Source organism: Podarcis pityusensis (genome assembly GCF_964106645.2).
Source record: "Podarcis pityusensis genome assembly, chromosome: 5".
Taxonomy (NCBI): domain Eukaryota; kingdom Metazoa; phylum Chordata; class Lepidosauria; order Squamata; family Lacertidae; genus Podarcis; species Podarcis pityusensis.
In genome coordinates this window covers 64,322,801-64,346,570 of record NC_138032.1, presented here as the reverse complement: position 1 = coordinate 64,346,570, position 23,770 = coordinate 64,322,801, and the positions used below count along the sequence as shown (strand labels likewise).

Below are 23,770 nucleotides of genomic sequence, written 5' to 3'. Positions count from 1 at the left end.
CAGCAAAGTTTTTCAGCTCGCTAAGCCGGGCATGAGCGGGGAGGAGGAAGAAAAGCAGAGCCTGCTTGATTTAAAGGAGCAAAGTGGGAGAGGAGCCTTCTCCTCTTATACCCCTCTTCTTCATTATTAGCAGCATCCTTCTCCACATACCCCACGTGTGCTCCTTGTCCCTTGAGTGCTTTTCCTTCCCTCCCCACTTAAAACGTGATTACAAAGCACGGATCCACATGGATCCTCAGGATTTTTGCACTGGGTCACCCCAAATTCACCATCAGATCACATAGCATGTCCATGGCTACATCTTGTACCAAAAAAATCACGCACCCACTGTTGCCTGGGGCCGCAGTGGTGCAAAAACGTGGTTACAAAGCATGGATCCACATGGATCCTCAGGATTTTTGCATTGGGCTACTCCAAACTCACTGTCAGATCACATGTCTGTGGCATGAACCACAAAAATCATACATCCACTGTTTCGTTTAGAATATTTTTTTTCTTGTTTTCCTCCTCTAAAAACTATGTGCGTGTTATGGTCGGGTGCGTGTTATAGAGCGGAAAATACGATAATTAGCATCACACGTCATATGCATGGAAGTTGCTGAACCAATTAACCAACTAGAAGGATTACTGTTAATAGCACCAGTTTTCCTATAACTTGATATTGCTGGATAGTTTTGATGAACTGCAAAAGCATTTTTAGTTTGCTTTCTGTTGCCACCCTGGAACTTTTCTTTATTAGTGCCACTTTGTTTTGTTCTATTCCTTGCAAATGAAGGAAAACAACTTTTCTGCTTGTATATGTTGATAATATAATTTTGGTTACTGAGGACAAACAAGATTATACAAAAACAAGATTGGGTGCAGGCCTGGCCAGGACATAGGCGTCCTGACTGTGACAAAGGTGACCTGTGTGCTTGCTTGCTTGATTAACAGCTGTTGGGAACTTCAAGGGCCCTGCTCTCCCTTCTTATGGTCTTTGTACTGGACCTGGAGACTCCAATGGAGAGCATTCCATGTCAAGAAGGAGGGCAAGTGGCCACTCTATCAAATGACAGGACAAGAGTTACACGGAGCAGGGCCTTTTCACTGGTGGTGCCCATTGTATGCCTCGCTCTTCCCAGACCTGCTCTCTTTTGGCCTGTATTTTGGAGCTTTATAATTTAGGAAGACTTTGGAAGAACTGGTTGACAAGTCTTATCAGTCGCTGACGTATGAGCGGATTTTATTTGCTGCTATTCTGTGCTTCTGGTGCACCAGGGTTTACACCAGTGTAATAGAGTTGGCCAGGATGCCAGAAGGGATACAATTTATGAGCTTTCTCCATTATCTGCACAGCAGGGGGTGTTCAGTCAAGAGTGCAAAGGCTGAGCTGAAGCATTCCCTGCTGGTTACCTGCTTTCAGCAATAGGGGTTGCTGTCTGGTAGTACCCAATTGGTTAGCTGTCAGTTTCTAGAGCTCCCTGTTGGTGGCTCTTAGGTAATTCACAAAACACAGAGTCAATTCATAAAACACAGTGTTCATTCATAAACCAGTAACATGAATTTCCATTGCTACATATTGGGTGTATGTTTCAGCAGTTGAACGTACAGGTTTATGGCCATGCTGTTGTGTAGTGCTTATGTGACTGTGAATAAAAGGTGGCTGGGCTCATCATCCCGGGGGTGTTTTTTTTGGGGGGGGGAGGTGACAAAACTGATTTCCAATGAGTGCCCCCCTTTATTTCCAAAACAAGTCCATGACTCTGTACTCTGAATAGTGCCACCAGGGACCTAGAAGGTGCAGGGCTTGTCAGTCCAACCCCTGCACAGTCTCACTAGGGCTGACCTTAAGGCAATTGAAGCAACTGAACCAAATTGGGCCCTGTGTGCTGTTCCTAAGGGGCCTCCCGCACCAGGGCAATTTAGATGGATTTTATTTATATCCATAAGATTTTGCAGACTTTGGCTGTGAACTGGGGGGGGGGGGTCAAGTTGTGCCCCACTGCTTCAAATTGGGCACCTGAGTCTCATAGTTGCTGGTCCTGAGTTGCCCTGCCTTTGTATGAAGTCTTGGGTTTGCAATTTTGGGAGAGGGGAGACTGCCTGCTGGGGAGCGGGAGGGGTGGCAAGGCCCCCTAGATTTAGAGGCCCTAGGCTTCAGCCTGCTTAGCCTATACGTAAATCTGGCACTGCAGCCAATGAAGCTCACTGGGTGCCCACTGTCTCTTAGCCTAACCCAACTAAATAGTTGTTGTGGGGATAAAATGGGAAGAGAGAGCTCCTTGAAGGAAAGGTAGGATATAACATAAATGTAGGAATATAGATTATGAAACCTTCAATGAATTCCAGGGGTGTGCTTGAATTACAGGAGAGCCAGAGGGACCCTGGATACTGTACCAGCTGCACTGCTGCCTTAACTACTTTTAAAAGTGCTCGGGGGGCGCGGTATGATATGGCTTTAACAGGAAATGATGGAGTCTATGAATGTCATTAAAGGCTGCCCTTTCCCTCTATAATTCAAGCACTGACTCCAGGGCTAGGTAAGAACCCAGAAAGCTGCCTCCCTCCATGTCAGGCTATTTGTCCATCTAGCTTAGCATCGTCTCCCAGTTTGACCAGCTCTTCAGGCTTCCAGCAGCGACCTGTCTTTATATGCAAGCTATGCAACCTGCAGCTTTGGGTTGTAGAGCATCTCAGAGTCGTGGGTTCAAGCCCCACGTTGGGCAAAAGATTCCTGCATTGTAGGGGGTTGGAATGGGTGGCCCTTGCGACCCCCAGACCCTCCTAGTTTCCAGAGACGTCCTTGATTTAAAGAAGCCATCCCGGTTTGATCCTGGAATATCCCGCTTTTCCTTAGGATGTCCCTATTTTCATTGGAGAAATGTTGAAGGGTATGGAGTTACCCAACCCCCGAGCCATCTGAAGGCAATCCTGTACTGTATAGGGAATGGGTTAAAAAAAAAAAGTTTAATCTTTTATTATGCTTTTATGTATGTTGGAAGCTGTCCAGAGAAGGTGGAGCAACCCAGTAAAATGTGTGGGGTATAAATATTAAAGGGGCGTCCCTATTTTCATCAGAGAAATGTTAGAGGGTATGGACCCCTTCCAAATTTGCTATGATTTTAAGCTTGAGCCGTCCCACATCCCCGCCCGCTGTGAGACGAGGGCGGAGGAGAAAGAAAGGGGGGCGGGAAGACTACAACTCCCAGCATGCAGCGGGGCGCCAGGACATTGAAGCTGCGCTTCCCCACCACGTGGCTTCAACATGGCTGAGTTTGTGGACCTGAATATTCCCCACTTGGCGGAGAAGGCGTCGCTGCAGAAGCTGGTGGAGGCGGCAGCGCACCGTGAGTGGGCAGCGGGCAAAGAGCGAGCGGGGGCGGGGGGAGGAAATGTCTGGCTCTGCACCCCCAGCTTGGCTCTGCATGCCCCCCTCGCGGGTTTGGGATGCCTGCCTTGCCCCTTGTGTCGATGCTCCATCTGCGCTTTTGGAAAGGATAACGCGCGGGGTTGTGCGCGCGCGTGCCTTTGCTGCATTCTTAAATTGGGAGTGATTTTTTTTCTTTTTAAAAAGCTACGTACAGAGTTTTTAATTGGAGTTCAAATCTTCATTCCCGTCCTCCCACCCCCATGAGCAAGGACTTAGGCGCGCCTCTGCTCCCTCGCAGCCCGCGCGCTCAGGCTCCGATCCCCGGGTGCGCGGGGATGATCATTTTGTTCCTCGAGACGACATGGTTCGTAAGGATCGCTGGCGACACGTTGTTGGGTAGGACTTGCCTCGGTTTGCCCAGGATTTCAGGGTCGTCCCTAAATGGTCCGATTGGGGAAGGCTCCGCACATGCGCTCAGAGCAGGAGCACAGTCCCTAACGCCGATTTTCTTTTTAAGAAGCCGAAGGAAGGCTTACTTTGATGGTACCTGAGAACTTCTGGCACACTGAAATAGACCTGGTGTTAGCTCCTCAAAATCAGTACAAGAATGATTTTTTTTGGTAGCAAGGTTTCCTAGACAAGGATAGAAGGGTAGAAATAAAACCACTGCAGCCGGGGAGCTTTTTGTCTGTAGGATGTGTTTTAAGAAACTGCTCCCTTCTCCCTCCCAGACCTAAGCTGAAATATGGTTCTGGTAGTTAGAGGAGATAATGTTTTTGGGGCTTCTTTTACTGGGTTACTGGCAGATCCTGACATGCAACAAAGCTACACTTGTTTTCGTTGTATCAGACGTGAGGAATTCTGTTTATTCATTAGAAGTATTTATACCCTGGTTTCCAGCCCCAAAAAAGTATCAGGCTTTCTTATAAACAAATAAAACTAACTGCCTAACATAGTCCCTTGTCTTGGACTTAGAATCTGAAAAAGACATGACACAAAAAGGAAAGGATGGAGAGGTGAGAGGAAAGCAAGCAAGCAAGCAAACTCATACAATCCTGAATAGCAATTGCTATTGTTCCTCTGAGTTGTGCATCTCTGAACATGACGACTCAATTCTATCCATTGTTGTTTTAATTATTATTATTATTATTATTATTATTAAAAATTGCCTGTGCTTTGCTTTTTAGTTGGCTATTCAACTGTTGCAATCAATTACGTCGTTGACTATGATGAAAAGAAGAAGGTAGGACTTTTTATTTTAAAACACTATCGGGGCTTGTGCAGGTGTGGCAAAGCAGACCGTTATAGAAACTTTGCTGAATTGAGAGATGACTGCAAAAGAAGTAGTGGGAGGGTTGTATGCTAGCAGTGATCATGCTGCTAATTACATACTATACAGGTGTGCCTTTCTTCCCTGTGTTGTATATATACTGAACATGCAGAAGAGGAACAAGGGCACTGAACTCACTCCATAGGCCCATGCTCACGGGGGGGGGGGTGTTAGGGGTCTTTTTCACGAGCTCATTTTGCAGCTCTACCCAAATGCAGGACACGGGTGACGCTGTTGTCTAAACCACTGAGCCTCTTGGGCTTGCTGATTGGAAGGTTGGCGGTTCGAATCCCCGCAACAGAGTGAGCTCCCGTTGCTCTGTCCCAGCTCCTGCCAACCTAGCAGTCTGAAAGCATGCCAGTGCAAGTAGATAAGTAGATACCACTGCAGCGGGAAGGTAAACGGCGTTTCCGTGTGCTCTGGCACTTGTCACGGTCCTCCATGCACCAAAAGCGGTTTAGTCATGCTGGCCGCATAACCCGGAAAGCTGTCTGTGGACAAACACCAGCTCCCTCGGCCTGAAAGCGAGATGAGTGCTGCAACCCCATAGTCACCTTTGACTGGACTTAACCATCCAGGGGTCCTTTACCTTTTACCATTTTACCTCTACCCAAATGGAGGAAGTCTCACCACCCCCTGTGTAAAAATGGTATTGTGGTTGTAGTAGGACACCCAGATTAATGGTAATTCAACTGACACATTGGGAAATAGGCTCAGCAGTGTGAGGAGTTTTGATAAATTCTCCTCCCTCCCACTTTTGTTTATGGAATCATTTTTCTCGTTGATGGACATGCTTACCTGGAGGTAAGCCCCACTGAACTCGGTTGGGGCCGCCACACAAAAAAAGCCTGTGGCGTAGCCATAATGGCTGCTATAAGCCACTAGTCATTAAGCGTCCATGGCAGTGACTTTCAAACATAAACACTCCTGTATCACGTGATTTCTAGCTGTGCTTCAGATTGGGCGGGAGATAAAAGTGTGCTTCGCATATGAGGAGGCTGGTGCTGAGTCTTTAAGAAAACTCTGAAATTCCATCTTGGCTGAAGTTGAACGTGCACCAGAAAACATAAATGAGCATGATCAGCACATTTGAGCCATTAGTGCATTTCACTCTCGTCACCTTTCACATGAGCATGGATTTCACACTCATTAACTTTGGGAGTATTATGCCCAACCAGTGGGATGTGTATAGTACAAAAAAGGAATCGTAGGGTTGGAAGGGACCACGAGGGTCATTTAGTGCCAGATTTCTTTTTTGCCCAACATAGGGCTCAACTGACTGAGCTACCCCAGCCAGTCTGAGTGCTTCAGTGGGTCTGATCATAAATGTGTCTGTATAAGCCCTGATTTTCTTACATGTTTATATGCTGTTAGAGTTTCCTAGTTAGAAGCAAAAAAGCTGACTTGAAGCTGCAATCCTATACGCTCTTACTGGGATCAAATGCTATTAAACCCAATTGGACTCAGAAGTGAATAGACAATGTATAGGAATGCACTTTAAATGTAAGTCTTCACAACAAAGCCTTGTGCAACATATGTTTGTCAGGAGCTCTGGAATTTGGCCCACCTGATACTTCTCCAGTCCAGCAAGCATAGTGTATAAAAGATCCCATTCATCTTAGTTTGGTTGCTACTTTACATCATTGTGTGTGTTTTTTTAAAAAATAGCTTCCTAGCTTTTGCTTACATGCTTCATTTAAAACAACTAAGCATGTTTGTGTGTTGTTTATTTCCAGGAAATTGTCAAGCCATTGTCTCCCAAAGAATTGTTTACAGCCCTGCCTCTTGTACAGGTATGTCCACATGTGTTTTACTAGCTATAATTTGTTCTCAAGGACATGTTTAGAGTATCTATTGAAGGCAGTGATGTGGGTATTCGGGATAACTTTTTTCTGTAGGGAATTTTTCTGGAAAAGGAGAGTCATTTGCATCAAAACATTTCCTATGTTCCTTATTTGACTTACGTACTTTCTTTGAGATTTATTGTTGCTATTACTTAAAACATGGAAATAGTAGTAGTAGCAGCTGTACATTTTAGTACTGACTATGCAAAGAATTCTGGGAACTGTAGTTTCTTAAGGGTGCTGAGAGGTGTTGGGAGACAGAGCTGCATCTGATGGGAGGGCGTTCCACAGGGTGGGCGCCACTACCGAAAAGGCCCTCTGCCTGGTTCTCTGTAATTGACTTCTCGCAGTGAGGGAACCTCCAGAAGGCCCTTGGCGCTGGATCTCAGTGTCCAGGAAGAACGATGGGGGTGGAGACGCTCCTTCAGCTATCCTGGGCCAAGGCCATTTGGGGCTTTAAAGTCAACACCAACACTTTGAATTGTGCTCGGAAATGTACTGGGAGCCAATGTAGGTCTTTCAAGACCGGTGTTACGTGGACTCGGCGGCCGCTCACAGTCACCAATCTAGCTGCCGCATTCTGGATTAGTTGTAGTTTCCAGGTCACCTTCAAAGGTAGCCCCACATAGAGTACATTGCAACAAGGAAGCAGGGGGGTAATTAGCAGAAATGTTCAACTGTCTCACTTTCCATTGATAGATTGCAATTTAAGGGTAATTCTGAGTGAAGTTGTTAGAAGTGGGCTTGTAAGCAAGGAGCTGCTTAACTGCAGCAGTTATAAGCGTCTTCAGTGAAAACTAACTGAGTCTTCTCCACCAGGAGCAGAGTCCTTGAGTCTCGGTGTAAGGGCTTATTACTTGACTATGAACAGCACAGTTATAGCCCTTTTGTCTGACTAAAAATAGACCTTGGTTGCCAACACTCCTGACGAATTAAAGAAAGGGCAAGGATACAAGATTTGTGTGGGCACCAATTCTGAACACAGCATCATTCTTCATTTTTGTATTAATGATGAGTAGGAGGCATGTTGCCAAGGTTTCTGTTTCACTCCTTTTCCTCACGGCTGCTTCTCTTCTTCTTTGCAGGGGAAATCCAAGCCAATTAAGATTTTATCGAGGCTAACACTTGTTGTTTCTGATCCATCGCACTGCAATATTCTAGTAAGCTTATGATGCAGTTCACAACCTTTTCTATTTCACAGATGGAAGAAGAAGAAGAAGAGTGGCTTAGAATCTGTTGTGCTTTATAGTGATAGACTACAACTTTGCTATAGGGGATGTGGGTGGCGCTGTGGGTTAAACCACAGAGCCTAGGGCTTGCCGTTCAGAAGGTCGGCAGTTCAAATCCCTGCGACGGGATTGGAAGAAATTTAAGAATTATTTACAAAAGCATTGTAATTTGAGTGAATGTTAAGCAGGATGCTAGATCATAAATAATGAAGCACCACTAACCTAGATGATTTAAGATAATAAGTGAGATTGAGAGAATATAAACTTTATTGAGAATTATAAGATCATAAAGACATAAATGAGATATAAGAATGCAAATAAGATAATAAATTGCTGGTTAAAAGTTATAATGATGAAAGTGGGAGCGGGAGATGTGAGGAAGTCCAAAGAAATGTGAAATTATGTTAAGATTTGATATACTGTTCATTATGTTCACTTTTATTGTAAACCCCAATAAATATTTTCCAAAAAAAAAACAAATCCCTGCGACGGGGTGAGCTCCCGTTGCTCAGTCCCTGCTCCTGCCAACCTAGCAGTTCAAAAGCACATCAAAGTGCAAGTAGATAAATAGGTACCGCTCCGGCGGGAAGGTAAACGGTGTTTCCGTGCACTGCTCTGGTTCGCCAGAAGCGGCTTAGTCATGCTGGCCACATGACCCAGAAGCTGTATGCCGGCTCCCTTGGCCAATAAAGTGAGATGAGCGCCACAACCCCAGAGTCGGTCACGACTGGACCTAATGGTCAGGGGTCCCTTTACCTTTACCTTACAACTTTGCTGACCTCTGAAACTCTCTTCCACAAGAAATTTGAATGGCCCTCAATGTCTAAATTTGTAGTTTTTTAAAAGTCTAGTCAAATTTGCAGACAGTGAAGAAAATCCATAGTTCTTCAGTAATAAATGCTCTAGAATTGTCAGAAACTTAAGAATGGTTGGCAAGGCATGGAACATCACCACCACCTTCATAAATGTCTACCAAAGGTACTAGTTCACAATATAATTTTACTAATGTGCCTGCCAGCACATCTTTTCGTTATTTATGGAAGAAATGTTACACTGGCAATCTGGGGGGGAAACCGCAGTAAAAACTTCTTTGTTTGCCCATTTGAAGATACTGACTTCTCTCAGGAAAATGGTTGTCTACAAATGAACCTTGTGCTGAAGAAGCAGCTTCAGTTTTTTGTAGCTGGAGTCAATCAGGGCATCTCCCTCCCAGGCCAGATGAAAAAAGGCCTACATCTAGCCAATGTTGGATGGATCAACCGGCAATCTGCCTTCATGAGCAGTGGAAAAACTGGCCTCGCTTGCACACCATGGTAAACCAAATTTACCAGGACTGTGCAAATGTGCCCACTCAGAGGCATTCAAGCCTGCTTTGCTTGCCTCCAGTTCTGTTAGCACAGCGCAGGAGCCAAGTCAAGGTTTGGCTTAGTGTATCATCCGAACCTGGTATGGTGGTTAAAGTGTCTCTTCCTCAACCACGATCTGTAGCCAAGGTTTGTAGTCTTAGCGGTGAGCTCTTCTCTGGGAGCCAACATGCTTGAAAACAGCATTTTCCCCGATGGAGAGAAAGCAGTTTGTATTCTAAACTTCCCCCAGCGCTTTGAATGCAAATTGCTTTCTCAGGAGAGAGGAAAACACTCCATTTTTTGACAGGGCATTTCCCTCACCCCCTTTAGAAAGTGCATTGGATTTAAAGTGCTGGAGGAGACACGTTGGCTACAAGCAGCTTCTTCCAGTCCTTTCAGTTACAGTTCTCTGCTGTTTGTTGGGGCATTGGCTGAGATGGGCTATGGCCAGGCTTAAAGCACCAGCTTAAATGGCTAGTCTGAAAAATGTTTTGTTTTTTTTAATGTTACACTTTTTCTTTTTTCTGCCCTAGAGATCGACATCTACCAACATAAAATTTTATGACATCTTTGCTGTGTTTCCTAAGAGTGGAAAACTCTTTCATGTAAGTTTTTAAAATTGCTTCCCTCCCCCTCCCCCCAAGCATTTGAATTGTGAAGGAAGTTGCAAAAACCCAGAAGCTGCTAATGGCACTGCTAATGCCTGATCTTACTCTTTATTTTTTCATGTGGTGTAGTTGCTGCTGTGGATCACAGGTCTGCCAATGGGCAGCTCAGTGATTGATGCCCAAGAGCAGGGGTCAGCAAACCTTTCCAGCAGGGGGCCAGTCCACTGTCCCTCAGACCTTGTGGGAGGGCAGACTATATATTTGGGGGGGGGGAATGAATGAATTTCTATGCCCACAAATAACCCAGAGATGCATTTTAAATAAAAGCACACATTCTACTCATGTAAAAACACAATGATTCCTGGACCATCCACTGGCCAGATTTAGAAGGCGATTGGGTCGGATCTGGCCCCTGGGCCTTAGTTTGCTTACCCCTTCCCAAGAGTGACTCTCCCCAAGGCACTTGCAGATTATTGACTCGCTCTGTGTTTTCGCTAAGACGGGCCCTCTGAAAGCTGCTTGCTTGTCAGTCATCTGACATCACAGTGATGTCAGATGACCCAAAGGGACATTTTTCCTTGGTGGCCACAGCTCAAGATGCATCTGATGAGAAAGACTTCCTGGACTGGACATAACAAAAAACTGTAGCCGGACATGTGCTTCCTTCATATTGGCTTAGTAAGCCAAGATACTGTTGTCCAAACACATTTGTGAGGGGCTTTGAAGTGTTCAAAGTGCTATATCGGGCTGGGAAGTCTTGGGCCTACAGGCCACATTTGGCCCTTCAGACCTCGTATCCAGCTGCTGAGACTCTCCCCAGGCCACCAGCCTTCTCTCTAGGCTACCCCCTTCACTTCTCTGCCTCCTCAAGGGCCTTGAACTGTGAGAGTGACTCTTGTTTGCTCTCCTGCATGAGAATCTCTGATGTAGCCTGTTCTACAGAGGTTGGAGTCATGTCCATTGTCCCAGCCTTTTGTCTTTCCCACTGCAAGAAGGTTTATACCCGCAAAGGGAATGCATCCCGCAGGGTTACATGCATGCTACTACTGCTTCTTGTAGTGATTGACAAGCGGGATCTAATGGAGATTTCTGTTCTTTCTGATGTGAGGAGAGATTTCACTGAACGCTGCTTCTTGGGTGAATGCCAAGGCAAGAGAAAAAATACTGCTATTCTTTATCTAGCAACAATATGGGGTTTTTAAATTGTAAACGTACAACAGTTGCACACTGGGGCAGGAACTAGATGGATTTTCAAGTTGTATATTTGTAAGGAGAGCAGTCCTGTATCCAGCAGATGGCGGTGTTGCCTCTTGTTAAAGGAAGGAAATAATTTTTCCAGAATAATAGGCCATATTTCAGCATTCTTCCCACCTTGCCCTCACCCCTACCCAAGGTTTTCTTTTCTCTGCATACTTAGTATTTTAAATCCCTACAAGTCATGGAAAAATTGAGAGTTTGTACAAAAGCCAGTGGCTAAGTTTTCTTTTCTAACATCGTCGTTCTGGACGAATGTTGGCCAGCTTTGCTGCTGCTGCAGTTTGAAGAACTCCCTTTATTGTGGGTTTTGTGTCCCTGGCTGATGCAGATTCTGTTTAAGATTCCTTTTGATGGTGTGAATAATTATGTTGCCACGGTTTCAAGAATGGAATCAGCTGAGTTTTCTTTCTGGTGGCAAGGAAATTGCTAGCTGTCGAGCTTTAACACTGCCCTAGACACTCCCTGAGGGCCTTTGGACAAACTACATCCTCTGTCCTAGCCTCTCTTCTGCAGTGCTGTCCTGCCTTATAGGGTTATTGTAAGGATCACTGTATGTGACGCTCAAGAGGGGAAAGCCCATAGATATACTACGTTTTGATATTATATGACGGGAGTGTATGTGCTTTCCAAATTCTCTGGTACATAACCTTTTCTAGTTGGATTCCTCCTTTGCATTCCTTCGTCTCAGTTAGACTACCTCCCCAAAGTTTCGGGACTCGTGAGGAATGTGTGATGGGGGGTGGTAAACAGATATTCCTAAGGGCTGCAGCTCAGTGAGGTGTTCAAAGAGAACCTCCCTCATCTTTTGGCTCAGAAATATTCCTTCCTTCCTCTCAGCAGTTAGAGGTACTGACAGTTTGCTCCAGGGTTTTACCATACCATCATTAAGTGTATGAGATCTCTGCTCTTTGAATGCTGCCCTTTCCGCCCTGACCTCAACATTCAATGCAGGAAGAATACACTAGGTCCATTGCAGGGATGAAGAACCTGTGGTCTGCCAGGTGCTGTTGGGCTTCGTTTAGTTTATATACCGCTTCACACGTCAGCAGAAATCTCTAAGCAGCTTGTATATCTCAACAAAATGGTACCGATGTAAGAAATGCAGTTCGGATTCTGCATTATGTACCTCACAGCAGTTCCACATTTTAAGTAACGTAATTAAACAACAATAAATGTTTTTAGACAATGTACATTTGTAAAGACAACTTAAGAGCCACAAAAGCAGATCCTGTGGAAAACATCAAAATGCAGCATAATTATAGTATAATATCTTGGAAATCTCGTACATCTTATAAAAAGAAACACATAATCATACCATCTCCAAAATCACATACACATTCACAGTACACAAAACTATTAACGTAAACACAACAGCCCCCACATACACTTGATTCAACCATCAGGCTCTCTGTACGCCCACCCAATCTACTCAGTTCTCGCTTCAACAAAACCCTTAAATTTTCAACTAAGAATAATCAACATACGGAATAGAAGCGATCCAGTAAAACTGCTTATATCCATCCTATGAAGATGGGAGCTGACAATGTTGGCTAAGACTGATTGGCGCTACTATTCAGCCATGCCTAGAAGGCCACAGCTTTCCCCATCCCTTGTCTGGAGTAGAGTCCTTGGATGCTAACTCTTTCCTTGACACTTGGGCAACAATTGCTTTCCTGTCAGCTATTCTGCTGCAGGGCACAATACTAGAACTTGTAGGGGAACTATACAAGTATGTCAGTGTCCGGCTTTTTTTAAAAAAAGTAACCCTCTGCTTTCAAATTTGCAATACAGGTGGCCTGCACAACCTTAGACGTCGATATTGTGTGCATCAACGTAACAGAAAAGCTGCCGTTCTACATCAAGAGACCCTCTGTGAATGTGGTAAGGTGGCCTGCAAATGTCGTGCGCAGTCCTGACATTCCTCTTCCTTCTCCTTGTGTTTTTCTGCTTGTCCATTAACAGTTTTGTCCTCTGTGGAGAAGCAGGTCAGGTATCATGTTAGAAACTCAGATATATAAGCCCAGGCACCCAATGGATTCTTAAATCAGGGTTACAGTTGCCAAAACGGAATGCCTAGTTGCACATTTGGGGGCCAGGCAGCTCGAAAATTGGATTCTTCAATATGACTTTTTTGGTTCCTGAAATTCATTCTGATTGGGCAGGTAAAATATAATGGATAGAATTCTACAGTAATTAATCAGTATATAAATAGCATTAATTAATTAACAAGGTGGGCATGAGGTTTTGTGGCACTGCTTGGACTTTTATACACCCTGCCAAAATCCAAATTCTCCTGTTGAAACTTTTTTTAAAAAACAGAAGAAGCAATACCAGATTTGCAGAGGAATGGAATTGCCAAACACTTTACAGTTTGGAAATCCCAAGTGCGTGAGCATGGAATACTGTGTCCTTTTTATGTTATGTGTATCAGAGGAGGAGGAGGAGGGACTTTTGCTTTTCTAGAGAGCCATTAACTTTGTCCCACTGGATGCCTCTACTTTTTGGAGGAGACGAGACAGCGGGGAAAACACATCCATAATATACAATAGCTGTGAGACGTTGACTGTGTCACACTCCCTTCAGCGTCTGTTTGCTTTTCTTTCATGTTAAGGCAATAGATCGAGGCATCTACTTTGAACTTATTTATGTGCCTGCCATCAAAGACTCCACAATGAGGAGATACACGGTTTCAAATGCGCTCAGCCTGATGCAGATCTGCCGAGGGAAGGTGAGGCTCAAAACGAGCAGGTTTGCCCCACTTCTTTTTCGTCAGAACTTCCCCCCCCCCTTCCAGTTAATGTTGTTTTGAATTAAGAATAGGCAGCTTGAACTGTTCCCCTTTTCCTTCTGTTGGTCTTCGATCACCGCAGCAAATGATGCTTGTTTGAGAGCTCGGTGTGACTGATATGTTTCTGACTTTGCAAACTTTCTCGGGAAAGCTGTGGAACTCCTGAAGGAGGGCAGACTGTTAACATCAGATTGCCTGTTGAAGGAAGGAAGGGGAGAGGGGAAATGTCTGGGTCACTGCCGCTTAACAAGAGTGTCTTCTCAGCAGAATTTGGGCCATCCTAAAACAGGAGCCTTGAAATATGTTTGGGGCTCCGGTGGGGAAGGTTTCAGGAAGAGGGTGCTTTTTATTAGCCTTTGTGAAACCTTCCCTCTCTGTCAGAACAGAACCTCAGCACTTTATGGCTATTTTTTGAGTAGGGGGAGGTTGTGGAGAGTAAGAGAAAGAGAAAGAAAAGAGGTCCTCCATCGATCTCTTTCCTACCTATTTAAAACAGGAAAGTGTTTGGGGTTGTTGTTGTTTTAAGTGCATGGTGCATACATAGCCTGCTGCCGTCCTAAGAGTAATCCACAATTATAAGATTTGAGTAGGGGACTTTAAGCCCTTCAGATGCTGCTGAACTGTAACTCCCATCAGCCCCTGCAAACATGGCCGGTGACCAAGGATGATGGGGATTGTAGTTCGGCAACATCTGAGGGACCCAGTGTCCCCCACCCCTTCTCAAGTAGACCAACCCCTCCCCCTTTCTTCTGCTTCAACTAAGCAGCTAATTAATTCAATAGGTCCTGAAAGCCACAGAGAATGGGTCCTGTGCTTCTTACTTTTAATTGGCAGACCAATATTTGTCTGCATGCCTGTGGGATCAGCGAAGTTCTGTCTTGTGTGGGTGGGGGCCCATTTCATCCCCAGCTGATGGGCCCCAGACTACCACCCCCATGCCCATGACAAGCAAAAGCAGAAGGGGTGCTTGTCTTATTCATCATTTTGTTCTTGCCGGTCGTGGATGTTGTGGTTTTGAATTAGGATGAGTCAGGTTTGCATGAAATAATGTAACCTATTCCAGTTTTTTTCTGAGAATATATTCTCCAAAGTCCATGCCATGTTTTTTATTATGTATAGCCCACTGTTCCCTCCTGGAGCTGAAGCAGCATACAGTCATACCTCGGCTCCCAAACGCCTTGGGAGTTGAGCGTTCCAGCTCCCCAATGATTGAAAACTGGAAGTGAGTGTTTTGGAAGCCGAACGTCTGATGGGGCTTCCACGGCTTCCGATTGGCTGCAGGAGCTTCCTGAAGCCAATCAGAAGCCGCAATTTGGTTTCGGAATGTTTCGGAACCGAACGGATTTCCGGAACAGATTCTGTTCAGCTTCCGAGGTACAGCTGTTTATGGGTTCTCCCTCACCCACCCCAACACATAGGCCTGTACATACATGCACTACTTTATCCTCACGACAACCCTGGAAGAAGGTACAGGGTTATAAAGACTTGCCGCGATTTTGGTTTTAAATGCAGCGTTAAGGTAGTCTCTATGGGAGTATATTGTATTTAATTATGAGGTATCAGAGTTTTTAGGGGGTTAACCAGGCTGGGATAGCAGGGATAGCAGGCTTGTTGGTTTTTGAATGTCTGATGTAGATTTTTTCAATTTCGTTGTTCTGTATGGGACAGTGACAATAAAGATTATTGTATCATATTGTTAGGCTAAGCAAAAGTCACAGCCCCCCACCCAGTGAACTTCATGACTAAGGAGGGCTTTGAACCCTGGCCTATTAGCTCCTACTTCACCTCTCAAATCTCTGCGGCACCTTGACTTGTAACCGCTCAGTCCAAGCACCTTAAGAGAATCCTGATTCAAGTGCACTATAGCAGTGTCTTGGTTTGATTAATCACCATTCTTGAATCATTTCCTTGTCTTGCCCTTTCCCCTGTGCCCACAGGATTCTTCCCACCCCCCACCCCCCCACCCCGGTGTTCTTCATTAGTTTGTGAGGAAGGCACATATGGCATGTTTGCTTCCCAGTGAGATCTGCACAGTGAATTGTGCACTGCAATGCACAAGGCTGCTCAGAGGGTGTGTGCATAATGTGCCATTTTGTGTCCACATGGTGGTTCTGCATTGGGGGAAGCCTTTCGAAGAAGAAAGAGAATGCGTTCAGAAACTTCCACTAATTAGTTTTTTGTGTTGCCTTATTTCCTAGAATATAATTTTATCCAGTGCAGCAGAAAAGGTAAGTGTGTGTGTGTGTGTGTGTGTGTAATCCTGCAATGACTAATGGGTGCGTCACATTCGTGCTTCATTGGAGGACTTGGGTTGCCTGCAGAAAATCCCGGGTTCGATCCGTGGCGTCTTCCATTAGAACTGGGGTTGCTTTCTAAAATCCTGGAGATCTGCTTCCAAGTCATTGAAAACAATACTGAGCTAAATGTACCAAGGATCTGACTCTGGTAGCTTCCTGGGTTCCTTTTGAATGATCATCCCTTTGCATTTATCTTTTGCTAACCAAGAAGCATTTGCACACACATGTCTTCCCACACACTCCATTTCGTTTGGGGAAACTCACATAGCCTTTACCTAAAATTCGGTATTTCTTTGGGGGTTTTTCCGAGCAACTCCTAGGCACAGCGAATCCCTGGTCATTGACCAGGCAGTCTCAGACCAATGGGGTTGGGAGTCCAGCATCATTTGGGGGCCCAAGGGTGAAGAACACTGCCCTAGCGTATACAATTGTGTGTTTGTCACCTAGCATCCACATGCGTAATGGCTTTCTCTTCCGTTGCAGCCTCTACAACTACGAGGTCCGTACGATGTGGCGAACCTGTATCCTTTTCAAGTGTGTTTGTTAGGACCTTCAGAACTTTGCTGCCTGGGATACAGCTGTTAGCCTCTCCTTGAAAGGGTAAAACTGTCAGCAGCAGAATGCTCATAAATGATCCTGCTTTTTGCGAGAGGAGTGAAAGGTCAGTTTGTTTGGAGAGGAAACAACGCAAGAGAGCCCAGATACAAGGAAGGGCTGTGTAGTGATGGCAGGAGACAAGGTGTGAGGCTGAAGCAGTGCTAGGAGGGTGAGAAAGTAGCTGGAAATGGAGGAGGAAGACAAAGCAGAGATTTGAAAAGGAGGGTGTCAGCGAAAGGGTGGTGTAGAGGTAGCACGGAGCTGAAAAAGAGAAGGACTAGGGAGTGAAGGGGGGAAATAATCTCCTGGGGTTTTCTTGTACAGTGAGCCAAATGGGTCCTGGCTGACGGTGGACCTTCAGGATTCAGCCAGGACAGATTGATAGTTTAGGGTTGGGAGTGACATTCAATATTTTCTCTTTTAAAAGCCCTTTTTAAAAACCATACAGTGGTACCTCGGGGTAAGTACTTAATTCATTCCAGAGGTCCGTTCTTAACCTGAAACTGTTCTTAACCTGAAGCACCACTTTAGCTAATGGGGCCTCCTGTTGCTGCTGCGCCGCAATTTCTGTTCTCATCCTGAAGCAAAGTTCTTAACTCAAGGTACTATTTCTGGGTTAGCAGAGTCTGTAACCTGAAGTGTATGCAACCCGAGGTACCACTGTACAATCCACACACAGGTATAACAAAGTGGAAAACAGAAGACCCAACCCATAATATTACTAGAATAATGGGCAAGGGTTGCCAATTAAGATAAGGCATTCTAAGAATGTTTAGAAGATTCCCACTCCAGTGCCTCAAGATTCCTTTGTGTTGTTGGGCAGCCAATAAATAGAACAGTCTCCCAATGCCTTTGTGTGCAATATCCTGTAAATGCTGCAAATATATATTCTTCTGACGCTCGGTGGTCGTACACTAGCTTACTGTAGTCATATGGAATGTTAAGAGACCAGAACCACGGGTATCTAGTGCTGGTGTTTCGGTTCTGATGTTTGGTTGTTGCATCAAAAATACTAAATGAACAGAAAGATCCGAACCTGCCTAGCTATCCTTGAAAATGAATCTGTATTTAAACACCTGTGACCAGAGAAGCAGCTACATGGTTCAGATCATTGTTTGGAATATGTGCCACAACCACCCCAAGTTAAAATATTGGTGTGGCCAACCTGTGGCCCTCTAGAATGATGATGCTGTCCGTGCTGGCTGGGAGCTGCAGACAAATAGCAATGGATGGTGGAAATGTGGTCTTAACAACATCAGGAGGGCTGCAGATTCCCCACCCCTTTAATTTGACAAGCACTTTTGTCAGACAGGTTATTCTGATTTCTATCCTTGCAATATCTGGGGAGCTGAGAGTGATTTCAAGATGCTGAACTTTGACAACTTCAGTACCACAGTAGCTTTTGTAGGTTGGTAAAGGAGCTGTGCTTAGCTATGCCTCAAGCATGTTTTGCCCTCTTTGTGCTTGAATATCCTTAACGAAAGTGGAAAGAGGGTGGCTGTTTGGCTTGTCTGAAAGCAATGCCAAGGCAGCAGTTTCTACGAATGGCCGAGCAGTCCTGCTTCATGGAGGTAAGCTGGAACAGTAACTGGGATAACGAACGTATTTGCAAGAATGTCCAAAGTTAACAAGTCTGAAGAAGTGAGCATGCACACGAAAGCTCATACCAAGAACAAACTTAGTTGGTCTCTAAGGTGCTACTGGACAATGTATGTATATATATTTCTACTGCGTCACACCAACACTGCTACCTCCCTAAATCTAAGCAATGTTTTCATAATGTCTATTTAAAAAGTGCAATGTGGGCTTATTGTAACATATTAAAATCACGGGGGGGGAATCGTATATCTGTGCTAATGTAAAACTCTTGCTTTATTTATTTATAGTATTTCTACCCGCTCTTCAATGAATGTGTTCAGGCCCAAAGCAGGGAACAGAAGTCATAGGAAAAGTCACCGGGAAAGGGGGGGGGCAAGATACATAAATTACAAAACCATATAAACAGGTCCAAGAAACAATTTAACAATCTCCCATAAGGTAAACAAGCAAAACTACAGCATCAAAATTATTTCCAATTTAACCAAACACCTAGGTAAAAGTAAAGAAAACATTCAAGCAGATTGAAACAGAATAAACAACCGGTGGTTTGAGCAGCAGTTCCCACCCGATTTTTCCACTTAATGCAGCCCATCCGTTCCTTCTCTGTCCATCACACAAAGTGGGCCTCACTCTGTGCCAACAGATTCTCACTCTGTGGCTTTTGAGTAGCTTAACATCTTTCCCCCACACCCTCCACCCATCCAGGCCCTCACCCTGAGTGGTATAAACAGTGTCAGAGCACCTTTTCTGGTTTAGTTGCAGTTCGGCATTTAAAACGCCGTGTTCCCTAGACTAGGATTTCTTGGCACGATGCGCTCAGAAGTTGTTGGAGCACGGCTCCCCTCATCTGTGACGTTTGGCCATGCTGGCTGGCGCTGAGGGAAGTTTTAAAGTCCCAGTGACAGCTGGAGGGCCACAGGTTCCTGGCCTAGACTACCATCCTGGATGAGCAGGGGATGTGTCAGCACTGCCTTCATTTAAATGGTTCCAAATAAGTGCTTTGACTTTATAGGTCTGTGGAGCTCGGGAGTGCGCAGAATGGTTTGTGCTGACCTAGTTTCTAGGGCATCTTGCAAGAGCCGGTTGAGTTGCCCTGTTCACCTGCCCCGTTAGTCGCAGTGTTAATAATGATGCAAAGGCTGCCTATCTTGCCTGGTTATGGCTGACATACCTGTATGGGTCTGTTCATGTGCCGCATTTCATCTGGTCCCTTTTTTGAAAGCAAAACGCTGCCATGATGGTGATGGTAGCACTTGCCACTGCAATGGATCGGCTCCCTTAGTTGTCCAGGTGTGGTCTCCTTGGTTGAAGTCACTATAGCACAGTGGTGTGCAGCCCTTGCCTTGTACACTTAGCCGTGCCTCGTTCTGGGTGCCGTTCTGCAAGCCAGCAGCTTGTGATTCGGGGATCCTTTCTAAATGTCTCCCTCCGTTTTGATTTCAGAAGCCCGGAAGACTGCCTCTGGCGTAGTATACACCAAGAAAAAAGCCCGAGCCACAGAGGAAGATGAGACTACTCCAGTCAGTAAAAAAGCCAAGACCGCTTTGTGACAAGAAGGCTCCTTTCAGGGGAGCCCATCAAACCCCTAACCTCTAAAATACTCCAGTTGCATGGCTTGATGAGAATAGGGTGTTTTATGATTTGACAATTCATTGTGGGAAAGCCTTAGTGGAGTGACTTGACTGTGGACGCCGGGGCAGAAAATAATTTTGGATCTTGAAGGAGACACTCCTCCTTAGCTTCCCAGTGGAATAGAAATGGGAGATTATGCACACTCTCTTTTATGATGAAGCCTTTTGTACTGAAGACTTTCTTTATTTTTTACCAACCCTTTTGTTTGGTAAGTTTCTAGGACTCGAATCTCCCCAGATGCATAATCACCCTGATCGCTGTCAAATCAGTTCATGCACGCACACACAAATGATTGCAGAGTTTTCCTGGCACCTGACCACCGAATTAAAGTCACAAGTTGCAACTGTGAATTCCAAACAGCGGAGCTGTGAGCATATTCTATTGTTTGTGCCCAGGGAAAGAAGTTGCATACTCTGCAGTGGGAGCTGAGATTATACATTTGCTAGCTGTTCCTTATGTGTGTCTATAGTAGGCAGAGCTGACCATCTAGAACATTTTGGGCAACTTGCATTAGGTGCTGTGCAACTAGAGTGGTTTCCACTGCTGTTGCTGCTACGTTTTTAGCTGTTTGTGGAACGGCAACAAACCTGCTGCAACACTGGTAAATTTCAATGTTTTTCTTTAGCGTGGTCTGCCATTTTCCTATCCACACCAGTGGATGGATCGCAGCTGAGTGTAGTATCCATTGCCTGATGTATTTGTTCCCCCCTCAAAACTATTTGAACATACACAATGGTTGTTTCACATCCAGAGCAAGGGGCCATTTTGTTTGTTTGTTTGTTTGTTTGTTTGTTTGTTTGTTTATTCCCCACCCCAGCCACTCTGAGCGGCTCCCAACAGAATATTAAAAACACTGTAAAAGATCAAACATTACAAACTTCCCTAAACAGGGCTGGTTTCAGGTGTCTTCTGAAAGTCAGATAGTTGTTTATTTCCTTAACATCTGATTGGAGGGCGTTCCGCAGGGCGGGTGCCACCACTGAGAAGGCTGTCTGCCATTGACTAACAAGATTGTTGCCTACGCATATAAGACACAGCTTACTTTCTGCCCAGCTGAAATTGCAACAGCCATCTTCACCTTGACGGGAACAAGAGAATTAAGACTTGGCTGGTGCTTTCTGTCTCATTATCTTGGAATGTCTATTCTTCCACGTCATGCCCTTTTATCTTCAGTTTCCTAAGGCTATAATTGGCTTTCTCCCCAAAGGTGTGTGTGAGGAGGGAGAGAAGTTCTAAGAGCTTTTCTTTTTATTGCGTTAAATTAAGGGTTTGAATTAAAAGGAGCTGCTCATTATGACACTAGCAGAACTGTTCTCTGGAACACTGGTTACCTTCCAAAGGAGACAGAGTGGAGGAGGGTGGGCAGAGGCGATTTCATGCAGAAAAGGGAAGGTTAGCAGAAAAGTTCCGCTTTTCTTGTGACTAGGATCCAAGGCCAGAAGCAAGCCTTCCCAGGAGGAAATCAAGTGAGGGTAGGTCAGGCTTCCTCCACCTTGGCCCTCCAGATGTTTTGAGACTACAATTCCCATCATCCCAGACCACTGGTCCTGCTAGCTAGGGATCATGGGAGTTGTAGGCCAAAAACATCTGGAGGACCAAGGTTGAGGAAGCCTGGGATAGGTGGTTTTGGAAGGGAGTGCTCAGCCCTTTTCCTTCTGCTTCTCCACTTTAAATTGCCCCTAATTCTCCTCTCAGCACCATTGTATGCTCTCTCCGAAATTTGTATATTCTAGCACATGTGTTTGGCTTCCCTTGCATCTAATTAGATCCCCAATAGCAAAGAGTTTGAAAGGGTTTGCATTGCAACTACATTGTGTCCCAAAGGCCTGCTCGCTAGTGCCATTAATTATATTAATAATAATAATTATTATTTATTTATTTATTTTATACTGCCCTTCATTGGAAGATCTCAGAGAGGTTCACAAGATAAAGGAATGGCTGTTTGTGGGCTGTGGCCCTGAAACACTCAACAGGAATGCCAGCAAATAGCATCAGGATTGCTTATTACCAAGTAGCTTCAGGTGTTGCTGTTACAGCTTCAAAAGTATTTCATATTTATTTTGCAACTGACGTGCATCGCCGCCTGAAACTCTTGCCTTGGCAGAACTGATTGGGCTTGGCTTTGATCTCTGAGTAAACTAAAAATCATTCAGAAGTGTTTACTTTGCAAAGTGTGTGTGTGTGTGTCCTCTTGCCACTGACTTTTCCTCCTTTAATTCAACTAAAGCTACTTGAGCTTTATCGGTTATAAAGTGGTCTGGTGGTAAGTTTCTATAGAATCCGGACCTGAGCTAGACAGTAGGAATGGTTTGGGATAGGGCTGTCTTAGTTCCCTTCAAGTCCTTGAGAAATGTGACATTTGAAGAAGATGGTATCCAATTTTTCATCTTGGTTGAAACGTCTGTTGTGTGTACACACAAACACATGGGAGAAGGAAAGTACACCCTCTTTGAATTCTGTAGTTTTACATGAGGACATTTTGGCTTTATTTTTGTTGAATAAATCATGGTGTAATATGACATGTGGTGTTGTTCATCTGAGGTTGTATTTACCTAATTTTAAGAGCTGCTAAGGAACAGATTGTTGTTATGTCCTGATATGTAAAACCACAGAGTTCAAAGAAGGTGTACTTCCTTTCCCCCATGACTCTTACCTCCAGCATCTTCTATCCCTCATAACATCATCAGATGAAGAAATAATACATTCAGGTAGATTAAAGCGAGCAGTTCTGTTGCTTCTTTTGAAACGTTTAAATAGGGTTTAATACAAAATGTACATAAAAAGCCATACAAATATACAGTACCATTTGTTACAATATTGAGCTTCGACAGTAACGGCAATTTTTCCTCTTCATCTTTGGATTCCGTCCTCTTCGTCTGCCCAACTTCCTGTCTTGAACACTGCAGTTTAGAGGTAGCCAATATGGCGACCTCTAGAGGTTCCTAGACTCCCAATTCCCACCAGCCCCAGCCAGCATGGCCAGTCGATGGAGTTGGTAGGGAGGTTTAATCCCACAACACCAGGACAGTGCCATGCTGGCTGCCTCTTGTGTAGTTCAGGTAGCCTGAATTAAAAACTTCCGCAGAAGAGCAGAGCCCTTCCTTTTTTTTATTCCACTTTGCTTTCCCCTTTTTCTCACTACTATTCTCCAACCCTCTGATCTTTGCTTTTTTAACAGCTTGCTCTGACAATAGCAATTCAGCAGAACCCGGGTGACAATAACAAATACTGCCTATCGAAAGAGGGTTTAATGGGAAACACTGCTAATAGGCTCTGAAAGCCTGTTGGCTTGTGTGTGGTTTTTAAAGGGGCTTAATGCTCCTGACTGGTTCAGATTACCACATTAGTAAGATGGTCTTTTTCTATAGAACAGCAGTACCAACATGACTTACTGAAAATATCGGAAAAGAAACACTATGGGAGAAATGATGGAATAGAAATAAATAAACCAGCTTGATAACAGAGGCTTCTCAACACTCGAAACTGCCTTTGAAGTATTTCAGGACCCTCTTTTGGTTCCTTGTGGCTTTAGCAAAGGCAGCAGGACAAAATGCTTGTATTCTGTGAAGGTGGCGGCATTTATAATGCTCCTGCTCTTCACATTGGTGATATCTTGCTTTTTGCAAGGAAACTGTCCAGTCCATTGACGTTTTGAGTCTTCAGAATGTGTCTATAGGGGAGCTCTTGTAAGAGTTCTCCTTCAGGCTGTTGAATATTTCTTTAGTGCCATTTTGCCACTGCAGAACAAGATCCATTGGAGTTTTCCCCTCCTATGAAGGAAAGTTAGGAAAACGGCATTAATATTTACCCCCTTGAAATGTCATCATTGCTCTCTGTTTCTGTGACTTAGCTTTCTGCAGATGTGGTAGTGGGAAGGTCTCTTAATTATGACTG

At 44.7% G+C, this 23,770-nt stretch overlaps 2 protein-coding genes across 2 annotated transcripts in view; one reads left to right on the top strand and one right to left on the bottom strand.

The window, feature by feature from the left end:
- The first annotated feature begins 3,191 nt into the window (after positions 1-3,191).
- On the top strand, positions 3,192-20,500 carry RPP30 (ribonuclease P/MRP subunit p30). The gene is made up of 11 exons (XM_081006824.1): positions 3,192-3,326; positions 4,537-4,592; positions 6,416-6,472; positions 7,609-7,683; positions 9,632-9,703; positions 12,755-12,844; positions 13,575-13,691; positions 15,950-15,979; positions 16,532-16,569; positions 18,137-18,216; positions 19,688-20,500. Exons 1-11 carry the CDS (start codon positions 3,245-3,247, stop codon positions 19,792-19,794), a joined length of 804 nt encoding a protein of 267 aa, XP_080862950.1. The 5' UTR covers positions 3,192-3,244; the 3' UTR covers positions 19,795-20,500.
- A 2,111-nt stretch (positions 20,501-22,611) lies between these two features.
- ANKRD1 (ankyrin repeat domain 1) overlaps positions 22,612-23,770 on the bottom strand; it is an 11,818-nt gene continuing 10,659 nt past the window's right edge. The window contains exon 9 of the mRNA XM_081006823.1: positions 22,612-23,646. Coding sequence (XP_080862949.1) covers positions 23,536-23,646 — 111 coding nt within the window. The 3' untranslated portion in view covers positions 22,612-23,535. The remainder of the gene's footprint in view (positions 23,647-23,770) is intronic.